The following is a 21,252-nucleotide window of genomic DNA, read 5'->3' as shown; positions in this document are numbered from 1 at the left end:
AAGTAGACAATTCATGAAGTTGTTCATTGTGGTGTGTGCATTATATGAACTAATAAGTCAATTTGATGATTATTTTGTGCATTAAGAGTGTTTAATCTTGGCAATTTCATTTATATTGGTGTTCCAGTCCCCGCACGGCGCAGAGGTGAGTCGGAATTCCCCCGAAAATGAGGCTTTATTGTTGGTTGTATGTATTTTTTGTACTTCGGATAATACTTTATCGTGACTGTTAGACTTTTCCCTTCAATTTGGTATTAAATTAATATGCAGACTTAAACCATAGCCATCGCGAATGGGAAAAAAAAAAAAAACAATTCAAATTCAACCCATTCAAATGGAAGGATGCCAATATCAGACTGGGATAAAAGGTATGTAGGATGATTATTTATCTATTTCTCAGTGCTCACGTGAAACTTTATCAACATGTGGCCATGCAAAATGCACATTTTTGACCCGAAATTACTATAAAATAATGAAACAATTAATTCTGTTCAGTATTCAAGTTCATTCAGATAAAAATGTTTATGTTTTTAAGTGTGCAGGAGTAGGGGGTACATGGCTTCAGGTCAAATATCTGAAGGGGTACGCAACTGTAAAATGTTTGGGAACCACTGATATAGGGGGAGGGGGGAAACCGCTAGTCAAAGATCATCTGTATGACACGAGCGCTTTGCTGTTTTTAAGGACCTACTGCAAAAATGCTTGTCAAAGCTGCTGTACTTGACAGGGGCACTCTGCCTCGTGTTTTTGCGGTATGTCCTTATAAACAGCAGTTGCTCTTGGCATATAAATGATCTTTGGTGTTTTTTGCAGTAGTTACTTAAATAAAACAGACACCGATGCCGCATAAAGGATCTTTGACAAGCATTTTTGGCAGTAGCTTCTTAAAAGGAGCGGTCCTGTCATACAGAGGATCTTTAACTAACAATTGTGGCGGTAAGTTCTTCAAATCAGCAGTCATATCCATATAGACCTTGGTGTTCTCGTACTTTCCCTCTCACTGTAACCCCACAGAACAACGCTCTCGCTCTCTTTTATAGTTTGCTCAATTCTGTTTGATTTGTGTCTAACCTGCTGCTTGAGGTGTCCCCTCAGGGTGTGTGTGTGTTTTTGTGTGTGTGTGTGTGCCTGTTGAATGTTTATGTATGCATATGTGCTGTTGTTAAATGAGATCATGGCACCTTTGTTGATTTGAGGTCACCTGGGGCCGCAATCTCTTAATGAGGAGCACAAAGTGGCCTTCGTTCCTCAGGGAGCTTTCAAGTCATCTCCGCTGTGACCTTCCTTTTGTTGCTGCCACTTCTCCCCATGAATTATAACTGCGACACTGAGCCACATTTGTTTTTCCTGACTGCTCTGCTATGCCGTGGTGTTTTGCTTGTTCATTGTCGCCTGCCCCGGAGCAGGATTTTGTGGCGGGTATGGGATGCCTTGTTGATCCCAGAGATATCCTCCATGCGTTCCCCACTCACTTGATGTCTGACTTTTTATATTCCTCCTTTGCCTCCTTATTATGACGACTGTGCTCATTCAAGTGCATGCAAATGTGTGCTTGAAGTGTGAATACTAATGTTGTGTCTCTCTGGCAGGTTTTAGCCTTTGATTGTGTCAGAGTGGGACGCGTCTAGCAGGGGACCAAGGAGGAGGAGGACGAGGCAGCAGTGCGGACTCGAGACATGGCGCCCCACTCACCCAGAGGGGCGTGGCTCGTCCTGCCTCTGCTCAGCTGCGTGGTGATGTTCTCAGCGGCAGACAGTAAGACGCTACATTCACTCAGTCTCAAAAAAATGTTAATAATGGTCATCTAATGATGGATTGTGTACTTTTGGAGACTACGCTGACATTATTATGCCGAGCTGGAGCGTCACTGTTGTCGCACATCAAGAAAACGCTCTCAAGCTGTGCAGTCTTGATCTTCTTGTGAAAGAAGTGATAGTCTTTAAATAACTGCCGTCGGTTTTCTGCAAGGATGAAAGCTTTAGAAATAAAACTACACTGGGAATTTAAAGTTTAAATGTCACACGTAATCATTTCTTACTACTAAAATAAAAACAACAAATAATATTCCACTTACTATCGTCACCAAATGGCTAATATAATCATACATTAAAACACAATACATTTTTACACTGGTCAAAGATCCTGTGCATGACAGGATAGCTATGCTGTTTTTGAGGATCTACAGTATTGCAAAATTGTTGGTCATTGCAACAAAAAGAAAACTCAAGTCCAAGATCCTCAATATGAGAGCATATCTCTGCTGTTTTTGAGGATCTATTGCAAAAATGCTGGTCATTGTAAAACAACAAATTCCAAGTCAAAGATCCTGTTGTCAAATAGAGATCACTGACTTGTGTTTTCTCTTGCAGTAAGTCCTCAAAAACTGCAAAAATTGTAGTCAAAGATAGTCTATATGACAGAATAGCACTGCTGTTTTTGAGGATCTATTGGAAAAAATGCCGCCCGTTGAACAAAAAAAATTCCAAGTCAACGATCCTCTATATGACAGGATAGCTCTGCTGTTTTTGAGGACCTACTGCAAAACTACTTGTTATTGCAACAACAACAAAAATATCCCAAGGATTTGCAATAAGTCCTCAAAAAGCAAGGTGCTCCTGTGATATAAAGGATTTTTGACCAATGTAAACATATTACTTGTATTTTAGTGTATACGACTATATCAAGATTTTACATGTTTTCCAAATGTGACTCGGCCTTAGGAGGTTGCAATGTCGAACATCCATCTGTTCGTTTCTGCTCCGTCGGCGGTGACTGTGAATGACAGGCTGCAAAATGGAGCAAGAGACGCTGAGGCACTGTTGCTTCACCTTTTGGGGCTTGGGGTGGGCGGGTGAGGGGGACTGTGAGCCTCTGCCCTGACGCCAAGAAAAGGGTCAGGGACAGAATTAATTCAGCACATGACCTCACCTATAGTGCTGTCAGAGGGTCACTGTAATTCAATTATACCCCCAACATCACTCCCCCCCCAGCCAGCCATGACAGTTGGCCCATTCTATCATGTTCGGCTCCAGCAGGATTTGTTGTTGTGAACTCTTTGCCTCCTCAAACTCACTTACTGTCTCTTGTGGCATGTTGTGATTCTTTTGTGACCTTACAGGAAAATTTCTCTTCTGCGTTTGTGGTCTTTGCATAGTAGAATTCAACCAATTTAGGCTCCAGATATATCTTTATCAATGTTTTCCTTGTCTCAGATGTTAGTAGTGAATAAGTGATATGTGGACAAGGAAGACTTCCCACTGGAAAAAAAACAGAAGGAACTCAGTAAAGGCGTGCTTCTGGTCTGAGGTTAAACATTGCTTGTATTTTAGTATTTTAGTGTGCATGCATGCTCAGGGACAAAAAGTAAAGGCTGAGACCTGTTATTACCCTGAGTGCAGCGCAGACGTAGAATTAAAATAAGACTGTTGGGGGGCGAAAATAACAGCTACCACTAATAGCAGGGTTGTGTAAATTTGGTGCCTGTAATTTTGCTGCAACTTAGTTATGTGAACTTGATAGCGCCGCTTTGGATTTCCTGTTGTAACGCAGACACCAGACAGATCTGATCAGGAGAATGCATGACAGATTTACAATTGAATGGCCTGAGTTTGTCTTGTCAAGATTCCCAGGTTTAGTCTTCGGAAAAAAACAAACAAAAAGAAAAAACACATCAATTGTCTGTCACTTTGTGATAGAAAGTTATCCAAGTGAGGAGCTCAGAAACAACATAAAAACAAACAGAGAAACTCTGTTTTCGTTATTCATTCGAAAAGGTGCAATAAAAAAACCCCGAAATGTGCGAAAAGTAAAGCCGTTTTTTTCCATAGAAAATCATGTAAATCCAGCAAATCTGTTCCAGACATCCGAAAATATAAAGAATACATTTTATAGAGAATAATTATCGTTTTACATTCAGAAAACAATGTGAAATAATTCTAAATGAGGAATGAATGATAACCAAGACATGTATATGAGAACACAGGCAAAATTTTGGTGAAAACTGGGGCGTTCAAAAACTGGGGCGTTTGACTGCACGTGCATCGGTACTTTCCAATAACCATGTACTGTACTGTACTGTATGTCCCGCTTCTGTTTAGCAAGTATTTTGTACAAAACATGCATAAACGACTAAATTACATACCGGAAACATGTGAATTCAAAATTCTAATCATTGACGGCAACATCATGTGTGATTGTACGTGCTGAATGGTAAAATACAACAGTTTGTATGTTTGACAACCGAGATTTTCAACAAAAATCAAATCATACGAAAACTGGTACCTTCAAAAACCAAGGTTTGGCTGTACATTTAAACACAAGTAGCAGCATGACTACAGCCCCTTTTACACAGAGATCCCACAAAGTTACAGCATGAGAACGTAATACACAATTTAGCGTTAGCTTTTCACACAGAAACCATAAAAGGAGGGCTATTTCTTCAGCTTTTCCATACTAACGTCCTGTAATCATATAATTGTATATGTGACAATGTCACCTTGTAGGACAGCGACCATTGCTTTCAGCACAACAGGCAGCGAGCAGTGAGTTTCACATGTACAAACTGCCATTTTGACATTCCCCTTTTACGCAGGTGTCATCCTGGCTGTATTACGGATTGGAAACTACCTTTGAAGGCTGACGATTGCCGGGGTGACTTGTTTCCCCAGCATTCTGCATCACTGCCTTGTAGAATGGCAACATGGAAAAAATTCAGATAAATCATGGCTGTGTAACAGGGGCGTACATTTGCGCATTAACAAGTCAAAAACATGTTTTCTCCCGTTTCCAGTAGCATTGGGAGCCAAACCACATGCAGAAACAACAAGTGGCACTATATAAACCTTAATGTCAGGTTTTTGTGCCAAATCCGATGATTTACCGATGGAAGAAGGTAATTTACGGAAAAGTTATGGATTGTTATAATTCTTTCTGTAATATTTTCTTGGTGTTGAGATTAATATAGAAATATTATTTGGGGAAAAAAGGTAGCTAAATCCCATCCTTAATGTAGAATCTAAGGTTATTTAGGGTTACAACAATTGCTATTATAATATCAATATATAAACCTTTATTTAACCATTAAACAATGAATTGATGGTTCAAATAATGGAAAAAATTCCCCTGTGGACGGTTTTCCAAAATGCCACTGACCTAAAACTCACATGGAGAAGCATATAAAACTAAAAATGAGCTTTCCAAAACGTCAGTGACCTAAAATCCAAATATAATTATACAAGAGATGCAGAAATGTTGTTTTGTTGCTATGTTGTTTGTTGCTAGCTTGGCCCTAAATGCGTTGAAGCAGATGCACGATGGCAAGGAGCATGGAAGAGTGCGTTGAGTGTCCTCCACCAAAAGATGCAGACATTTGCGTGTGTTTGTTTACCTATGCGCCGATTCATTGTGTCATTGTGTTCACGCTGATGCGCAATTAAGGCTGGTTGTGATGTCGCAGCTCAAATAAGTCCTGCGGCAGTGCTATCAGGTCTGTGACATTGTTGCGTCTTGTTTTGTCATTGAATAGGCAAGCACAATGTAGTGTTATTACAGCAAGTGCTGATCGCAGACATCCCATCGATCCCCCCCCAGCAACCCCCCCCGCACCCCCGGGAGCTGAGCCTAATCAAGCGGCTCTGCACCACCACCTCCACCATACTTGTACACAATAGGCCACCGGGGCCTGCAAGGTCAGCCTCAAAGTCGCACATAGCCAGCTCCTGTGTTCAAGCTATCTTTTTGCCATGGTGTCGTCGTGAGTTATACCTCCGGCTTTAATAAGCTTTTGATGTATGTGTCGCTGTGGCCGCGCCTCTCATGTTATCATCTTTCCGTGCCAGGACCACAAAGGCCTCCTTTGGGTGCACCCCCTGTTCAATCACATTAACAGGAGGATGACAATGCCACCTTAATGAACTGAGTATCTTTTAAAGTGACTCTTTTTACACCAAACCATCATTTTGAATAGTGTCATGTGCTCATATCTATAACATATAACAAACAAATAGTTCACTAGTTTGTACAAATACGAATACAGTCGTACCGTTGTTTTTGTTATTGATTGGTTCCAAAAATCAGACTAAAACCGATTTTTCTATAAGAAATGTAAATTCAATGAATTTGTTCCAGACACCCACAAATGTTAACACAAAACACATTTTTGAGAGAATAATGATAGTTTTCCATGCAGAAAACCAAGGCAAAATTTTGGCAAAAATTTTCGGAATCATATGAAACCCCCGATTTGACTGTCCGATAACCATGTATGTCCCGCTTCTGTTTTTGTTTCGGCATTAGCTAGTATTTACATATACACAAATAGAAAATACCACAAAGGACTAAATTAACATAGCAGCAATATGTACATTAAAAATTGTTGATGGCAACATTATGCTGGGTTAGCATATTCACTGAAGAAAAACAAAGTAACTAAATTTACAGGTCCCACGTCTGATGGGTAGTTGGCAGGCTTTATTTTAAGATTTGTAGCGAAGCCTGTGTTGGGGGCGTTTTCTTACAAAACTGTCCTCGGCCAAGCTGTGTGTATACATAAAAGGGGCCCTTTAAACAGTTTCAAGTGGACAAATGGCAAAGATGTCAATTTCGCCAAGGAGCCTGCAGTTTACGACGCTAACTTCACGAGCAGAGCAACAGCTCCAGAGTTCCTGCACCCCGCCATGTTAGACGAACAGGCTTAGATTAAATTGGCAAACTCAAGAAGCTCTCACAATGCGGTGATGTAATGAATGTGCCAAAGTGCTTTGCGCAGGGGTGGCCAGACGGGCAGCTGGGCAGCTGCAAATTGGATTGTGTTTTTAACTGTCCATGTGGTCGCCCTGTTCAAAATCAAACAGTGACAGAAACTGATTATCTTTTAATTAAAGGTAACCATATCCACCTTGGAGAGCCACTTCTGAGAGAGTAATGTGGTTAGCGCGCAGCTGCGCTCCATGCGCATCACCCCGGCAGCCGGAGCACCGCTTCGACGGAGGAAAACCATCCAGGAAAAAAAAACTAATACACCTTATTTGCTGAAGAGCGCAGTTTAGAGGGTGGACACATTTGAAGCAGAGTTTTTTCATAAGACAGTGCAGCAATGTCAGAGTGGAGGGTGGACAGGGTCTGCGGAGGTTAATGATGTGAGATGAATAGTTTAATTAGGGAGCTCGATAGCAGGGCTGTAAGCAGTCACACAAACCCTCAGCTGTGCCCTAGATTCATCAGTGCCACAGGACGACAAGATCCGCCGCCAGTGTCCTTCCAGAAAAGAGCATTTTAACTTGCGCTTATATCAATAGCTTTGTTGACAATGGACACCCCCTGTCTGCTTGTCTTTTGGGATTCTTTACTCTCCCACTCCAGGGAAGGCTAATTGGATAGGTATGTTGCTACACACCGGGGAAATGTTTGATCTTTAGCAATTCCTTAGGTGTGTCTAACGGTTTCCTACCTCCATGGTCTGTGGGGACGCCATTTACATTGGCACCAGTGCCAATGTAAGTAGTACTAACTGGACCGAAAAACTAAGTGGCTATCAGTGCCTCATTTGGGTGCTAAATGAATGCCACCTGAAGCAAGTGCTCGAAGGCACTATTGTGCTAGTAACGTTGTGTGAGTAAAACACACACAGTCTGACGCTCTTTTTAAACTCTATTGCCGTCCTTGACACACCAACAGCAGTACTCAATTCTATCACAGTAGACTTTAGCATCGGGATCTGATAACATGTAAACAATACCCAGTCCTACCCATGAGACAAATCGTACTGTGCTTGGGCCCACGTCCAACACGTTTGGCTCGTGCACCCAAGCACGGCCTACTTCACCCCCCAAGTCCAGCACATCCTGGTGTGAATCCGCCTACGAGGGCCAATCAGACGCCTGAGATTATGTTACACAAGCCCTTTTCCATGTCTACACACAAACACAGATGATACAGTTTTGGGAAGTCTTCACCATGGCCGAAGTGTTTCAAAAGTTCACTTTTTAAGGACCAAAAATAATTGTTGTTGTGGATGTACAGTAGGCAAGTCTCAACCCAAAGATTATGTGAACATGACGCAACTTGTTGGAGCGCTTACTGGTGAAATGTTCAATGCTGGCTTCTTCACAAGTCAAGAAAGAAAGCTTGTGAAAACCTGAATGTCTTTCTTGTTTTTTATTACTGCACTCATGCAACTGGAGCTAGCGGGGAGTTAAATTAGCTAAAGACTGGAGAGTGGTGTGGTCGGTCAAGACCATCGGAACAATGGTAGCATGGCTTTGTGGTCTCCAAGGGAGGGCTAATCCAGAGGAGGCACATTAATTAGGTGAGTGGGGTTGAGTGGGCGGGGGCGTGGGGGGGTTTATGGATGATGACCTAACCTCAAAATGGGATCGCTGAAAAAGTTGGGAGTCCTCTCGCCAGCTGAGCCCCAGCACCTCTCGGGATCATTTAATACACTTAACATTTAGCCCACATTGATCTATTAATTTTTAGTGCTAAGGCAATCCCCCCTTCCTCCCAGTATCCACTTAGCAGAGTAGTTTGCATTTCCATCACAATGGTGTCACATGTTATTCAAAATGTCCCACTTTGAATTTTTCATTTGCACAGAAGTTGTTGCATGCAAAGAGCCATAAACCAGTGTGCCAGCATTGTACACATTCTATGTCTTCCTGATACCAAAGCTAAACTGCTTTCAGCACCACAGACTTGCATCTTTTCAGTTTGCTGTTAGTTGTTAGTTTATGCTTGTGTTTTTGTTCCCTTTAAGCTGCGTGCCTGTGCAGTCGTGCACCGCTCCAGCGTTGTCAGCACACAGCAAATTTATGCAGTGCACAAATAAAATCCAACATGAACTGGAAATAAAATAAACACATAATTTATCCTGTACCATTTTGCAGTGCAACTCTGTGAGTGACAGGCGACAACAAGCGGTAACAACGTATAACACAACGACGAACACTGTCCAGCCAATGATAAGATTAATTTTTACTTACGCAGCCCATCAATGCATTAACAGCTCGTTGCGTAGTATATGCTGCTGTTTTCCAGCTTAGCGTATAGCTAATGAGGCAGCCAAGTTAAGAAAGCTGCGGGCTGCTTGCTAACCCGTGTTATGGCGACATAAACAAGCAGTACCACATTCACACACCAAGCCGAAGCAGTTCTTTTAATGTGGACTGGAAGAGGTGAATCTGGGTGCCATTTTTTCTTTTTTGAATGAGAAACGGCTGCTCTGAAAAATGTGTCGCAAAGCCAATTTTTTATTCCTTTTTTTTAATTTAGACAAAAGTAAACATATACATAGAACAAATATGTATGGCATCAATTTCAAGTACACTAGGTCCCCAACTTACGAACACCCGACTAGTGAACACTCGCGGATACGAACACAATCCGACTGGTCTATATTTTATTTTATTTTGCCTTGTAGTCGCTCATTCAGTATTTATACTGCTACTGTACATGCTTGACCAGTAGAGGGCACTGTGACACTGCTAATGCAGCCTTAGAGCTAATGGGACCAACAGAGGAAGAGTTAGGCTGGGGAGATAAAGCTAAATGGAAAGCTAAATTATACAACCCGGACAGAGCGTGTGATTAAAGTTTATGAAGAGTTAATAGGCCTGCTTAATTCTACATCACCCACAGAACACTACCTCTTTTAGAAGAGTCTAACGACGACGACGATTTGTCCTTTTTTTCAATAACTCTTCCTCCTCCTCCACCACAACGACGTATGCTCGACCACTCCTCTTCAAAGGTAAATAACATTTATCATTACGTATTATTATATCACTTTTATTATTGTTTTTTTCATTAATTATCCTCGTTTAATATTACTACTGCATCCAAACTCATATTTACATACATACACATATACTGTATATATATACACGTACATGTTGTACCTATATCATTGGTAACACACTAAGTCCCCAACTAATGAACACAATTGGTTCCAGACGACCGTTCTTAAGTCGAAATGATTCAGTCACTCCCTCCCAGCGTCTGTTTGCCTGCTCCCTGTACTTGTCCCCTCCTCCTCACACACCGAGCAGCGCTCTTCCTCTGCCGCTCTGTCTCACGCAGTCCGCAGTAGGAAGAGACAATTGAAACGCGAAAAGAAACTGCATTTTCTCTACACCACTTTGTAAACCAATATAACACTACACTTTAGTGTGATGCTGTCTGGGCCCGTCAAGGAGAACATTCTAGTTTTGTATGGTGCATATCCTGTGTAGATCAATGCTCTTTTTTCATATATTGGCCTATATAACGGTTATCAGCTTTTTTCAGCCCCCAGTATCGAAATATGAAATAGGGTGAAAATGTGTCAAAATACGCATGCCTACTGTGTTGCCTGTGGTACTATTGTTCGGAATATACACCACTTGGTGGTACTTTTACTAATCCTTAAAGTTTGAGCTCCCCCACAGGTTGGATTGACGTCTCAGAGAGCTACAAAACACACTGCAACTTTAGTATGTTTAGCTGAATCACCACAAAATTTGGTATACAGCTTTAGGGGGCTAACAAGCACACGCGTTTAAAAGTTGAGCAAGATTGGTTGAAAAACATGGGCGTCATCCAGCAAAACATCTCTGCAAGGGCACAGGTGGGACTTAGCAACTAATGTCCGTAAGTCATTGAGCATTTGTCTAATGATTATACAGTGGAACCTCGGTTTGGGCCATTAATCCCTTTCAGAAGGGCCGACTCTAACTGAAACATACCCTAAACAAATCAGTTTTTCCTATAAGAAATAATAAAATCCAATTAATCCATTCTGGAGGCTCAAAAATATTAACACAAGACCCTTTTTTTATAGTTTTACATGCAGAAAACAATTTGAAATGCATATAAAAATATATAAATGAGTGAAAGAGATAAATGAATATTGAAGGGAAAACTGCATTTTTAAATTTTTATTTTGTCCATCATCTACAATCCTTATGTGAGACATGAACACATGTCTTTCTGTGAAGTTCTGAAGATATAAAAGCAGCTAAAGAGACTTAGCTAAGAATGCACATAATCGGAAACACCGCCTACAAAAAAACAACAACGCTCCATTGACATATAATGTGACGTGCATATTAACCAAGCTACAGAAACATTGGTATTATGTTATTAATTATTATGTTAATATATTATTATTGAAGTTGTTACGCCGATCAAACTACGTTACTGGCGTATTGACACCTCGCCTCACCACACCGGCTCGCTACTATCCGCTAAAGGACCAAAATACGGCAAAATACTGTAAGTATTACATGTGATCATGAATGTGCCTACATGGTTGCAGCATGTATATAAAACCGTAAAACCTGGTTGGAGGTTTTTAGAGGTGTTTTGATCGCGGCCTTTGTTGCCGGCATAGGTGTGTCCCATTACTTGCAACTTACTATTTTTTTCTGTTTTTTGATCTTTAGAACGCACATATAAGAGAAAGACATGTCACATGATGGGCAAAATTCCCCAAAAAGTGCAGTTTTCCTTTAATGTCACTTTTTCCATCATTGAAAATGTGGTTGTTGATAAAGACGGCTATGACACAGCGAGATCCACCTTTGTGTTTTGTTATGACTTATTTCCTGGAATCCAACAGTGTGTCTCAACTTCTTTATCAAAATGCTGGCACTTGCAGCTTTCTTTGGCTCTGTTTTGGGTTATTTCGCAGCCGTGATCAAAACAAAGCAGAGACTTGTGGCGTAACTGTGTCAGTTAGCAAAGAACTACAGAGTCAACCTCTGATGGCATCATAGACGGGCAACGGAGGCAGTGACTTCTGGTTCCGGTTTCCATTTTGTTAGCACACTAATAGGCTGACAGGACAGTTCTGGCAGCGAGTTGAGATACTTGTTAAAAAAACATAACATAAATGACACATTTTTATTGTGTGCTTACCTTTACACATTTAACAGCACATGCTCATTATGAAGTGGAGATACAGGGTTTTCGAGAAATAGGTGAGCTCTTTGTGTTGTTCTAACGCAGGCTAAAACTCTGCCATGTGACATCCATAATGGTAATGGTTTGATTAATTAAAAATGCATACAAGTTACGCTGGAATGCATCACGTCATACAATTCGCAGTTCCACATGTCCAAAAGGAGTCGAAAGAAGCAAAGCTTAGTCCAACCCCCCATCCGTTTCACATCAATTGCAATACATTTGTTCACTTCCTGTATTCCAAATGCACTCTTCGCCACATCGCAAAAGGATAAGGTACTGTAACAAAGTGGTAAAATAGCTGTCAAAGATATTGTCACCGTAAATAATTCATATAACAGTAACAATAAATACTAAGTATAAAATAGACACAACAGAACATAGTGTTGTAGTGGTTAGACATAGCATTTTGTACACAATGGTTCAGGACTCTTCTTCCTTGTATTTTGCAAACATCAACTTCTTATACTGTTTCTTGAAATCGCTCATATTTGTGCATTGTTTGAGTTCCTTGCTCAATCCGTTCCATAATGTGAGTCCACATACTGAAATGCTGAAAAGTGTTAGCGTTGTTCTCGCATATACTGTCAGCGTTTTAAGTTGAGTTTTTCCCTGAGATCGTATTTTCCTCAGCAGGTTATGGTTTGCTTTATGCATAATTTTAGCCGTTTGAAAATTTGCCAGATCATCAAATTTTAATAATTGTAATTTTAGAAACAGAGGGTTTGTATGTTCTCCATCCGCGGCGTTATGGATTATCCTAACTCATCTTTTTTGCAGTACATTTAGCGAGTGAAGTGTACTCCTGATTTCATCCGTGATCCATGAAGGGGGAGTGAGTCATGTTCACCTAAATGTAGGTTTGATGTCTGTCTGAATAAAGTACAACCCATCCCACATGGTCTCTATTAAAAAGTAAAGTGGTTATTCTTAAAACATTTGTTTTAAATGCCCACTCCAGGCGTCGCTCTCTGCTCAAATCACGGTGCGATTTGTCTTCCTTTCCCAAATGTCACATGGTGCTTATTGGCCATCTAAAGAGAGGAGAAGAGTGTGCGTAGACGTTAGCCTCCCTAAGTCATAATCGGAGCTGGAGAAGATGAAAGCTGCTACATAACCAAGGCTCACACTGGGAAGGAGAGGAGCGAAGGGTAATTGCACTTAGAGTTCTTGTTCTTTCTGTGCTGTCTTGAATAATTCACAGAAAGCTGCAAGGCTTTGATAGAACCATCTACCCGCGCCCCAGCCCCCACCATCGCCCCTTCATGGGACACTGGGGTATTGAAAGTTTGATGTTTTTTTTCTCTCTGGCCGCTATAGCTTTAGACAGCATTTCTGTTCGGACAGCAGTGATGAGTCACATCACTTGCACGCCGTGACTTGAAAAAGAAGATTGGTGTTGTGTCGTGTTGTGTTGTCATGGGTGAATTTAGTCTGGTTTGACTGGGAATGACTTTTCTTTGATTATGATGATTGATTCCATGGTCACAATCAAAGATCAGTGAATTGACAGTTGCAGCTCTAGTCAGCATCCAGCAGCTTTATCCAGCTCTGCATGCACTTTAAAATGTTGTTACTCTGCTGGTGTGAAAGTCCTGTGTGTTGCACTCTTCACATTGTTGTTGACAATCAACTCACCAGTGCTATGAATGCTGACTGAGCAATGTGCTCCTTACTGCTACTACAACAGTGGTTCTGTTGCGTCTGTGTTGTGCTGACATATTTATTCATAAATGACCACATGGTCAAAGAGAGCTAGGTTTCCCTTTCCACTCTCTCAGGCACTCCAGATCATTCTAAAAGTTAAAAAAAATCAACTTGTTGTATGCTGTCTATTTTGAAGTTACCCAAATAACAATTAACGAAAGTTAAAGTCCCCTCGTCTTTGCTCTTTTGTTGAATACACTATAAACTATACACTATAATTACAGCAATTATGGTAACCAACAATTACTAATTCCACAAAATTGATAATTATGTTGTTCTTTCCATCACATTATCAGTTATTTATTTTAGACACCCAAAAGAGAGGAGTCTACCACAGCATCGTGTTTTTATAAGTCATTGACAGTAATACCAAAATCACCACAATACTTCTCAATTTTCAGCTCCAAAACACAAATGCAGACATAATGTTTATTGGCTTAAACAGCCCAGAGTGCCTCAATCTCATTGAGGTAAATAACTTAAGGGGGGGGGGGGCAGCTTTATTTGTACTTCATTGCAAACAAGCCGCCCGCTAATTGTCGGCAAAGGCATAAATGGAAGCGTTCCATTAAAACGAAGCGCTCTGATGGCATCAGATGTATCCCCCACTAAGTGTCGCCTCGCAAAATGATAACTTGCTAATCTATTATTCATAAGAATTAATGGTTTTCACTCTACCGCACGCACATCGATCCCTGATACTCGACACCGCAGAGAGGAGCAGGTTTGGAAATGTGCTAATTGTCTGTGCCATTTATGAGAGCCTTCCTGCTTTCTCTGCGTTCAGCAATTTGGCACATTCAAAACCACATAAAATAGCTGTTCGCTGCTCTTATTTTGACAGTTAAAGCCTCTTTGCTTCGGTTGACGAGCTCTTGCATTGACAGCGAAGGAACCCTGAGGAAGTGTTAAATACTCGTTGTGGTAATTGTCAGGGCCACGTTTAATAGGCAACTTTGCACAACCTGATGTGTGAGGTTTGTCAGAAAAGTTGCAGGATTGCTGTCACAAAAGATATACCTAAATTACATAATCTCAGAAGAAAACTGAAACATACTAAACCGAAGCAATTTTTCCCATAGGAAAGAATATAAATCCAGCAAATTTGCTGCAGACACATTTGTGTCACATGGTAGTTAATTAGGGTTAACGCACCACTTGTTGCTTTGGCATGCTACTTGACGCTCGCTTATGTATTTTAATGCTAAAAACACTTTTGTGCAATTTCAATTTGCACCGCTACGTATCTCCTTATGTAGGCTAATTTTATAAATATTTAATTAAAAAAATGTATTATTACAATTATTTGTTTATTTTTTATATTAATTGGTTGGCAATGTTTAAAGCATGATTTTGTTTTGGAGAGGAGCATTTTTTCCCCAACATTGTAGTTATTGAGCCTTTTCCGGAAGTGACTCTCTTCCAGGGTTCAAGAGCCACCTGCTGCTTTGACATGCTAACAACTGCTTTGTATAACTTCACTTTGCCTCCTTTTGTAGGCTAATTTTAGTTAGTATTTTTCTATTTTATTGAGTTATTGAGCCTTTTCCGGAATTGACTTTCTTCCACATAGCCGTACAGTTAGGGTTAAAGCGCTACCTGTTGCTTTGGCATGCTACTTGACACCTGCTACTGCATTTTCATTTGACCCCGCAGTGAGAAATATGTTTTTATTACAAATATCCATATTTGCGTGGACCACTTTCTATTTTTTTGTTACTTTATTACTTAATCACAATCATGCCTCATCATTGGTCATATAGCAATGGCATGTTAGAGCAGCCAATGAACGTACAAACAGTGACTGGAAAGTCTACCTAATGATGCTACTGTCAGACCAGACAGGAAGTTTGGATATCTAAGAGTATTTCTCCAGCAAGTTGATCTAATCTCATCATCTAATCCGTCATTTTGTCTCTTGACGAACACAAGCAATATATTCCCATCTCTGTAACCTCAGCCTCCGCATCCTGACATGTCTGGCAAGCACCTGTGCTGACAGTTCTGGCAAACACCACCTGGAAAAGTGCATGTGTTAAAGACACGTGTGTCAAGATAGTGACTTTGGAGCATTATTTAGATGTGGAAAAAAAACCCCGGAAAGCAAGAAAGAGAGAGAGTGCACATCTCGGAAGGATTTGCATAGGTAGGCTTGTGTGTTCTTCACCTCATCCCTGCCGTTGTTTTCATGTGACAAGTGTCTGACAGCCGGGGAAATGGGACACAAGGCAGTGGCAAAAAGACTTTAAGAAAAGAAGTGACAAAACCTAACCGTGCAATAACATCAACTGTCGCTGATGGAGGAACACCCAGTTCTTGTCCAAATAGAACCTTCTAGCCTTTTGTTAGAGCGCTATCACCCTCTTTACATTGTGTTTGTATGTGTGTGTGTTTGGGTTGACCACACACAGTTTTGACATTTCGTGAATGATCTGGATCAGCCTTTATCCGTTGAGAGCCCAAAGTTTTTGGTTCCAAGTCAGGGCTCCAGACTGCAACTAAATGGTCGCACTTTGCGACTAAAATATGAGACATCGCAAGTAAATTTTTCATTTACTCGTGCATCTGTGACCAGATAAAAGTATGCCCATGGACAAAGGACGCACTATATCCCTTACTACTGTGGGAAAAATAGTCTATAAAGTGTGTAGTCAATCGACGACAGCTTGTAACAGTCTAAGCCTATTGATGCCAGAGTGTGTGATTTCTCTCTTTGGTACGTTGAATCTTGTGGTATTAGTAAGTATGTGGTCTACTGTTCTGCATATAAAACTATACCTGTTCTGTGTAAAATATAGTTTTGTTCACGTTTTTGTGTGCCAGGAACAGATTAATGGGATTTACATTATTTCCTATGTATTTCCTATTAGAAACATGTTTTTGGTTTTTGTTGAAAACCGAGGTAGCACTGTATTTTGGTCATTTTCCAGAAACATGGCCCAGGGCTTAGGAGTGTTAAAGCTCATCTACTTATCCTCCAAACTCTTGTCATTTCTAAGATTCAGCTTCTAAACATTTTTAAACACAATGGAAACGAGGCTGCTTCTTTAATTTGAGGCAGAGGACTCTTGTTTAATGCCGTCTGATCCACTGTCATAGCAACAAAGCAAAAAGCCTAGCATGCATTATCTTCACCGGAACCGCCACACACAGATGTTAGCGGACGGACTCTCCAAGTCAGGTTAGAACAGTGATAATCAGGTCTTTAGGATGCCGAGCCAGCACCCTTCGCACGCACGGATGCATGCTCTTGCATACGTTCTTAAGAGCTTATCAGGTTAGAATCATTAGCGCTGCAGTCACAGTCGGATGCCGCAGAAAAGGATTGAGTGATTGTGTGCTTGCACTGTAAATATTTTCACTGTGACTGCCAGGACCAAAATATCACCCAAATGTCAGCCAGGTTTGGGAACAATGAAAGGGAGGCACAGGTCACAAAAGTGCGGATGGTGGGGGGGGGTTTATGTATCGTCAAGCACGCATAACAACCCGAGCGCGATGACACTTCTTCTTACTTACTTTAAATTGCTGTGCAAGTGTTGTGGAAAACAGCCCGTGTTTAATTCCAGTTGGCGTTTTTATTATTACACACACCAAAGTAAAACACCTCATAGCAATTTACGCTAAGTGACATCCCGTTTATGGCGGATTATCCCGCTTGGACTTTTAAGCAGAAAAGTTGTCACATTTATTCCGGCGCCTCGAACAACTTGGATTTGCATCTTGCAAGCTTACAAGACTTTTATATATGTATATATATATATAATATATTTTGGCATTCATACATACTTACGTTTGTATGTTGAGTGCACATTTTAATCCAGGATGAAAAAGTCTGCCTTTACAAAACTAATAATGCTAATATTTATATAACAATATGTTTATTATAGTGGCTGTAGGTTGCAGTGACTTATATATTGCATTGTGCTGAGAGCAATTTTTCATTTTGTACAAAATATAAAAGATATATATACAAAATACAAAAGAAAAAGTAAAAAAAAAAAAAAAGTAAAAAGTAATGACAGCACCGCGATACAGTTTATGGCAAGGATTAGGTTTGAAAACACTCCGTGTTCTAACGTTGATGATCTGTTGAGCTCTTATACATCAAGTGTTGTAAATGTTTTGGATACCATTGTTCCTGTGAAGGTTACAATGGTTAAAAGTAGGCAAAAATCTTTGTTTTTGGCACACAGAAACAAAGAGAAAGTGTTATCAGTCACCTCAAGACGCTTTCTTTAAAACTAAACATCAGGTTAGGAATCTAGGGGTATTAAAGGACTCAGATCTGAACTTTAACAGCCACATTAAATCAATGACATCATCAGCTTTTTACCACCTAAAACACATTGCCAAAATTAAGGTAATACGGGGCTCATTGGGCTCTCTAAACGTGCAGCAAAACAGCTGCAGTACTTTAAATGTACTCTTTGCCAAGACACATAGGAAAATGATCAGGCTTGACGTTGCTCACTGTCGCGTGTGCATACCCGGCTCCGCTCAACTAGACCGACATTCGCAAATGCCAGGCTTCTCAGCGTTTTTGTTTCCTGAACTTTTTTTTTATGATGGACTGTTCGTAATGGCGTTTTCTGAAATACATATTTAAACAATTAGTAGTAGTTGTGAAGTATAGGAGATGTCACGAGATTAGAACATCACCACACCAAGCATCATGGGAAATGTAGTTTTTAGCCATATAAGCTGCAGGGTTCAACGTTTTAGAAAAAAAGTAGTGCCTTCTACACCGGAATTTACGGTAATAATAATAATATTTATTTATTCATTTATTATTATTATATTGTGTTGTGTCCTGTTGTGTTATGTTGTGCATGTTTGAGTCTTCCCTGAACAGCTGCGGAGCCAACTGCTGGTTTGGGTGTAACGGACTGTAAAGAAAACACAAAAGTGATCAGATAAAGCAACATCCACAACATTCACATTTGAAATAGCAACACCTGTAGCGATGATCAAACCAAGAGTGTGCCCTCTGCTATGGTTAGGTTTCTACGTACACATTCAAGTCCCCTCAGTGACCAAACGGTCAAAATCAGTGCACACAACTTCAGTTAAATCAGCAATGAAAGTCAGTTTTAACACCATTTTGAATGACACATACTCAAAAGAAAAAGGCCCAAATGACTCTTTTTGGGTGAGTATATTGTCCCTGAATATGGCACAAACACCCCCACCCGTCTGGTTTTGTTGCGTTTCAGAAACAAAGGTGAAATGAGGAGGACTAGACTCAATGAGGGCATCATTAGCTCTGTGTCTGTCGAGCCATGTCTCAGTTAAAAACATACAATCAAGACTGTAAAAGAAAATAAAATTATTAATAAAAAATGATGTATTACTTAAAGACCTGACATTGAGTGCAGCATGTCCAAGATTAGCGAATGTTGAACTGGGTGTTGTGTTCTTGCAAGGGATGTGGATCATATTGCTGTGATCGGACAGTCTAACTTTCTGTCTCTTAACTAATCGATGTGGTTTGACAGTAGTTATTGTTTTAGGCGACAACACCCCCTCCCTTGGCCTCTGGTTGATATGAGATTTAGCAATGCAGAGGCCCTTCATGTCCTACACAACAGCATTGATGCTGTTGGGAATAACAGCTAAGGGTGCCAATGGTGGAGGCCAAGCTGGGGGAGCTTTGGTTGGTGGAGTAGGCTGAATCCTTTGCTGGGTCCTTGGGTGGCAAGGCAGGAGTTCTTCTCTCGCTCTTCTTCTTCTCTTCTTCTCATCTCTTGGTGGCAGCACAGGATCTGATCCAGGCCCATTGTGATGCTTCAAAGCGTGGAGAGGTTATCCGTAGTCGTCTCACTCCACCTCTGTTCAGGTGTGAGCCTTTTCCTTTAAACAGATCCTCTCTTTCCAGAAGAGATTGAAATTCTCAATGAAGTGCATTCCTCTGCACTCAGACTTTGGACAGCCATGTGTTCAACTGAAGCAGCCAGATGAATTTGTTCATCCTCCTGTCAATATTTGTGAGAGGTCCACTGACGAACATTGGTATTGCCACTTTAACAAGACTCTCAAATAGTTAATGAAAGTCTTTTTTACGGTTTCAAACTGTTGCTTTCTGACATCCACTGCACCCACATGACCAACCAAATGTTTCCCTCTTGGTGTTTTGCCAGTTCCTCAGGTGGCAGTTTTGTGATGTCAGTGACAGTGGCACTTGGATAGCTTCAAGTAGCTATTCTGACAACCGGATGTAGACCTCTTCTTTGTGTTCATGGCGGGTCGCAACCAACGTTTAGGCGTATACCACCACCTACTGTATCAGAATGTAGGCGTGGTGCCTGAATATAGACGCGTTCTTCTTCTTTTTGATTATGACGGGTCGCAACCAACGTTTAGGCGCCTACCACCACCTACTGTACCGGAATGTAGACGCATTGTGCACATATGCCTGGTAGTCCCAATCTTCCATCATAGAACGGATGCAAAGAAATGGGTACGTTCAAGTTAAAGGCGATGGATTTGGCTGTCAGAGAAGGAACTATGCGCGACTTTTGCACAAGTCTTGCACATAGTTCCTTCCAGAAAAAAACACTAATGCCAGGAGTACACAGAGACCACACCGAAAGAGAGAGACAGACAAAGTGTGTGATGAAGGAATTATAACGCTGTTCATTTCTGACACAAAAGAGGAAGACTTTAGTGGTTTTAGTTCCCAAGAGGACAGTGATTAACGACTTTTCTGGTAGGCTAATGTTATCTGAATTTCTCTTGGAGATAAGTAAAGTATGTATCTATCTATGTATCTAGTTACATCATGCACTATTTGGCACTGTTTAGCTAGCTAGTATTGTTCTGTACTGTCTGGGAGGCACTGTTTGGATTTTTAAAAAAATTTTATTAAACGTTTAAAAGACCTTTCCATGTAACGACTTTGTGTACTAAATATCCCATTTTATGACGTTCAATACCCACGGCTTATACACTGGTGCGGCTTATATTAGAACAAATCTGGTTTTCCTCTAAATTTAGTGGGTGCGGTTTATACATTGGAATTTACATTAATAGGTTTGCAAAGGTATCGCAGTATTGCAAAATGGATGACTAAGCTAATTAGTCATTCTCTTCCTCACCCCAATGACTCTCACCAGTGTCGTCAGAGAACAAAGTGGTGGCAGCCATTGCCAGAGTTTTCCCTGGTGTCCAACCAGTGCTGGAAAGCTGGCGTCTCCTCTGTGTACACAGCGCAATAATTCTACCCCCGTGTGTGTGTCTCTCCACATGGCGGTCTTGTCCTTGCCACTGTGCTTTAAGTGTTCCCCACCCTCTCTCTGTAATGACTCTGGAGATGTAAAGCGAGCAGGTAGCGAGAGTTATTGAAGCCAGAGTCGTATTACTATGGCTATAAATAAAGGCGAGGTGTGTCACATTGTTGTGCCAACTTAGAAACGCACGCGATGGTGACGGGCGTGGTGCTCAATGAAGGTAAACAAGGCCAAAGCAAGAGTTGAGTGTTGTTGTAAACACTGGCACCCTCTGCAATGACAACAGGGTGGGACGTTTACACCAACACAGGTATTTTTAAAAACATATGTTTTTTCTGTTTGTTTTGGCCTATCGTCCGCAAGCAGACTGCCAGCCAGG

At 41.0% G+C, this 21,252-nt stretch overlaps 1 protein-coding gene across 13 annotated transcripts in view; it reads left to right on the top strand.

Moving 5' to 3' along the window:
* The window catches only part of LOC129177840 (receptor-type tyrosine-protein phosphatase F), a 243,955-nt gene that overhangs the window by 103,464 nt on the left and 119,239 nt on the right, over nt 1-21,252 (top strand). For all 13 annotated transcript variants that reach the window (XM_054769386.1, XM_054769382.1, XM_054769379.1 and 10 more), the window contains exon 2: nt 1,590-1,755. In XM_054769386.1, the coding sequence (XP_054625361.1) occupies nt 1,677-1,755 (79 nt within the window). In that variant the 5' untranslated portion in view covers nt 1,590-1,676. The remainder of the gene's footprint in view (nt 1-1,589; nt 1,756-21,252) is intronic.

This window comes from Dunckerocampus dactyliophorus, chromosome 2 (genome assembly GCF_027744805.1).
Source record: "Dunckerocampus dactyliophorus isolate RoL2022-P2 chromosome 2, RoL_Ddac_1.1, whole genome shotgun sequence".
NCBI lineage: Eukaryota > Metazoa > Chordata > Actinopteri > Syngnathiformes > Syngnathidae > Dunckerocampus > Dunckerocampus dactyliophorus.
Note: the sequence above shows the minus strand (reverse complement) of the source record. Positions and strands in the feature narration are given on the sequence as shown.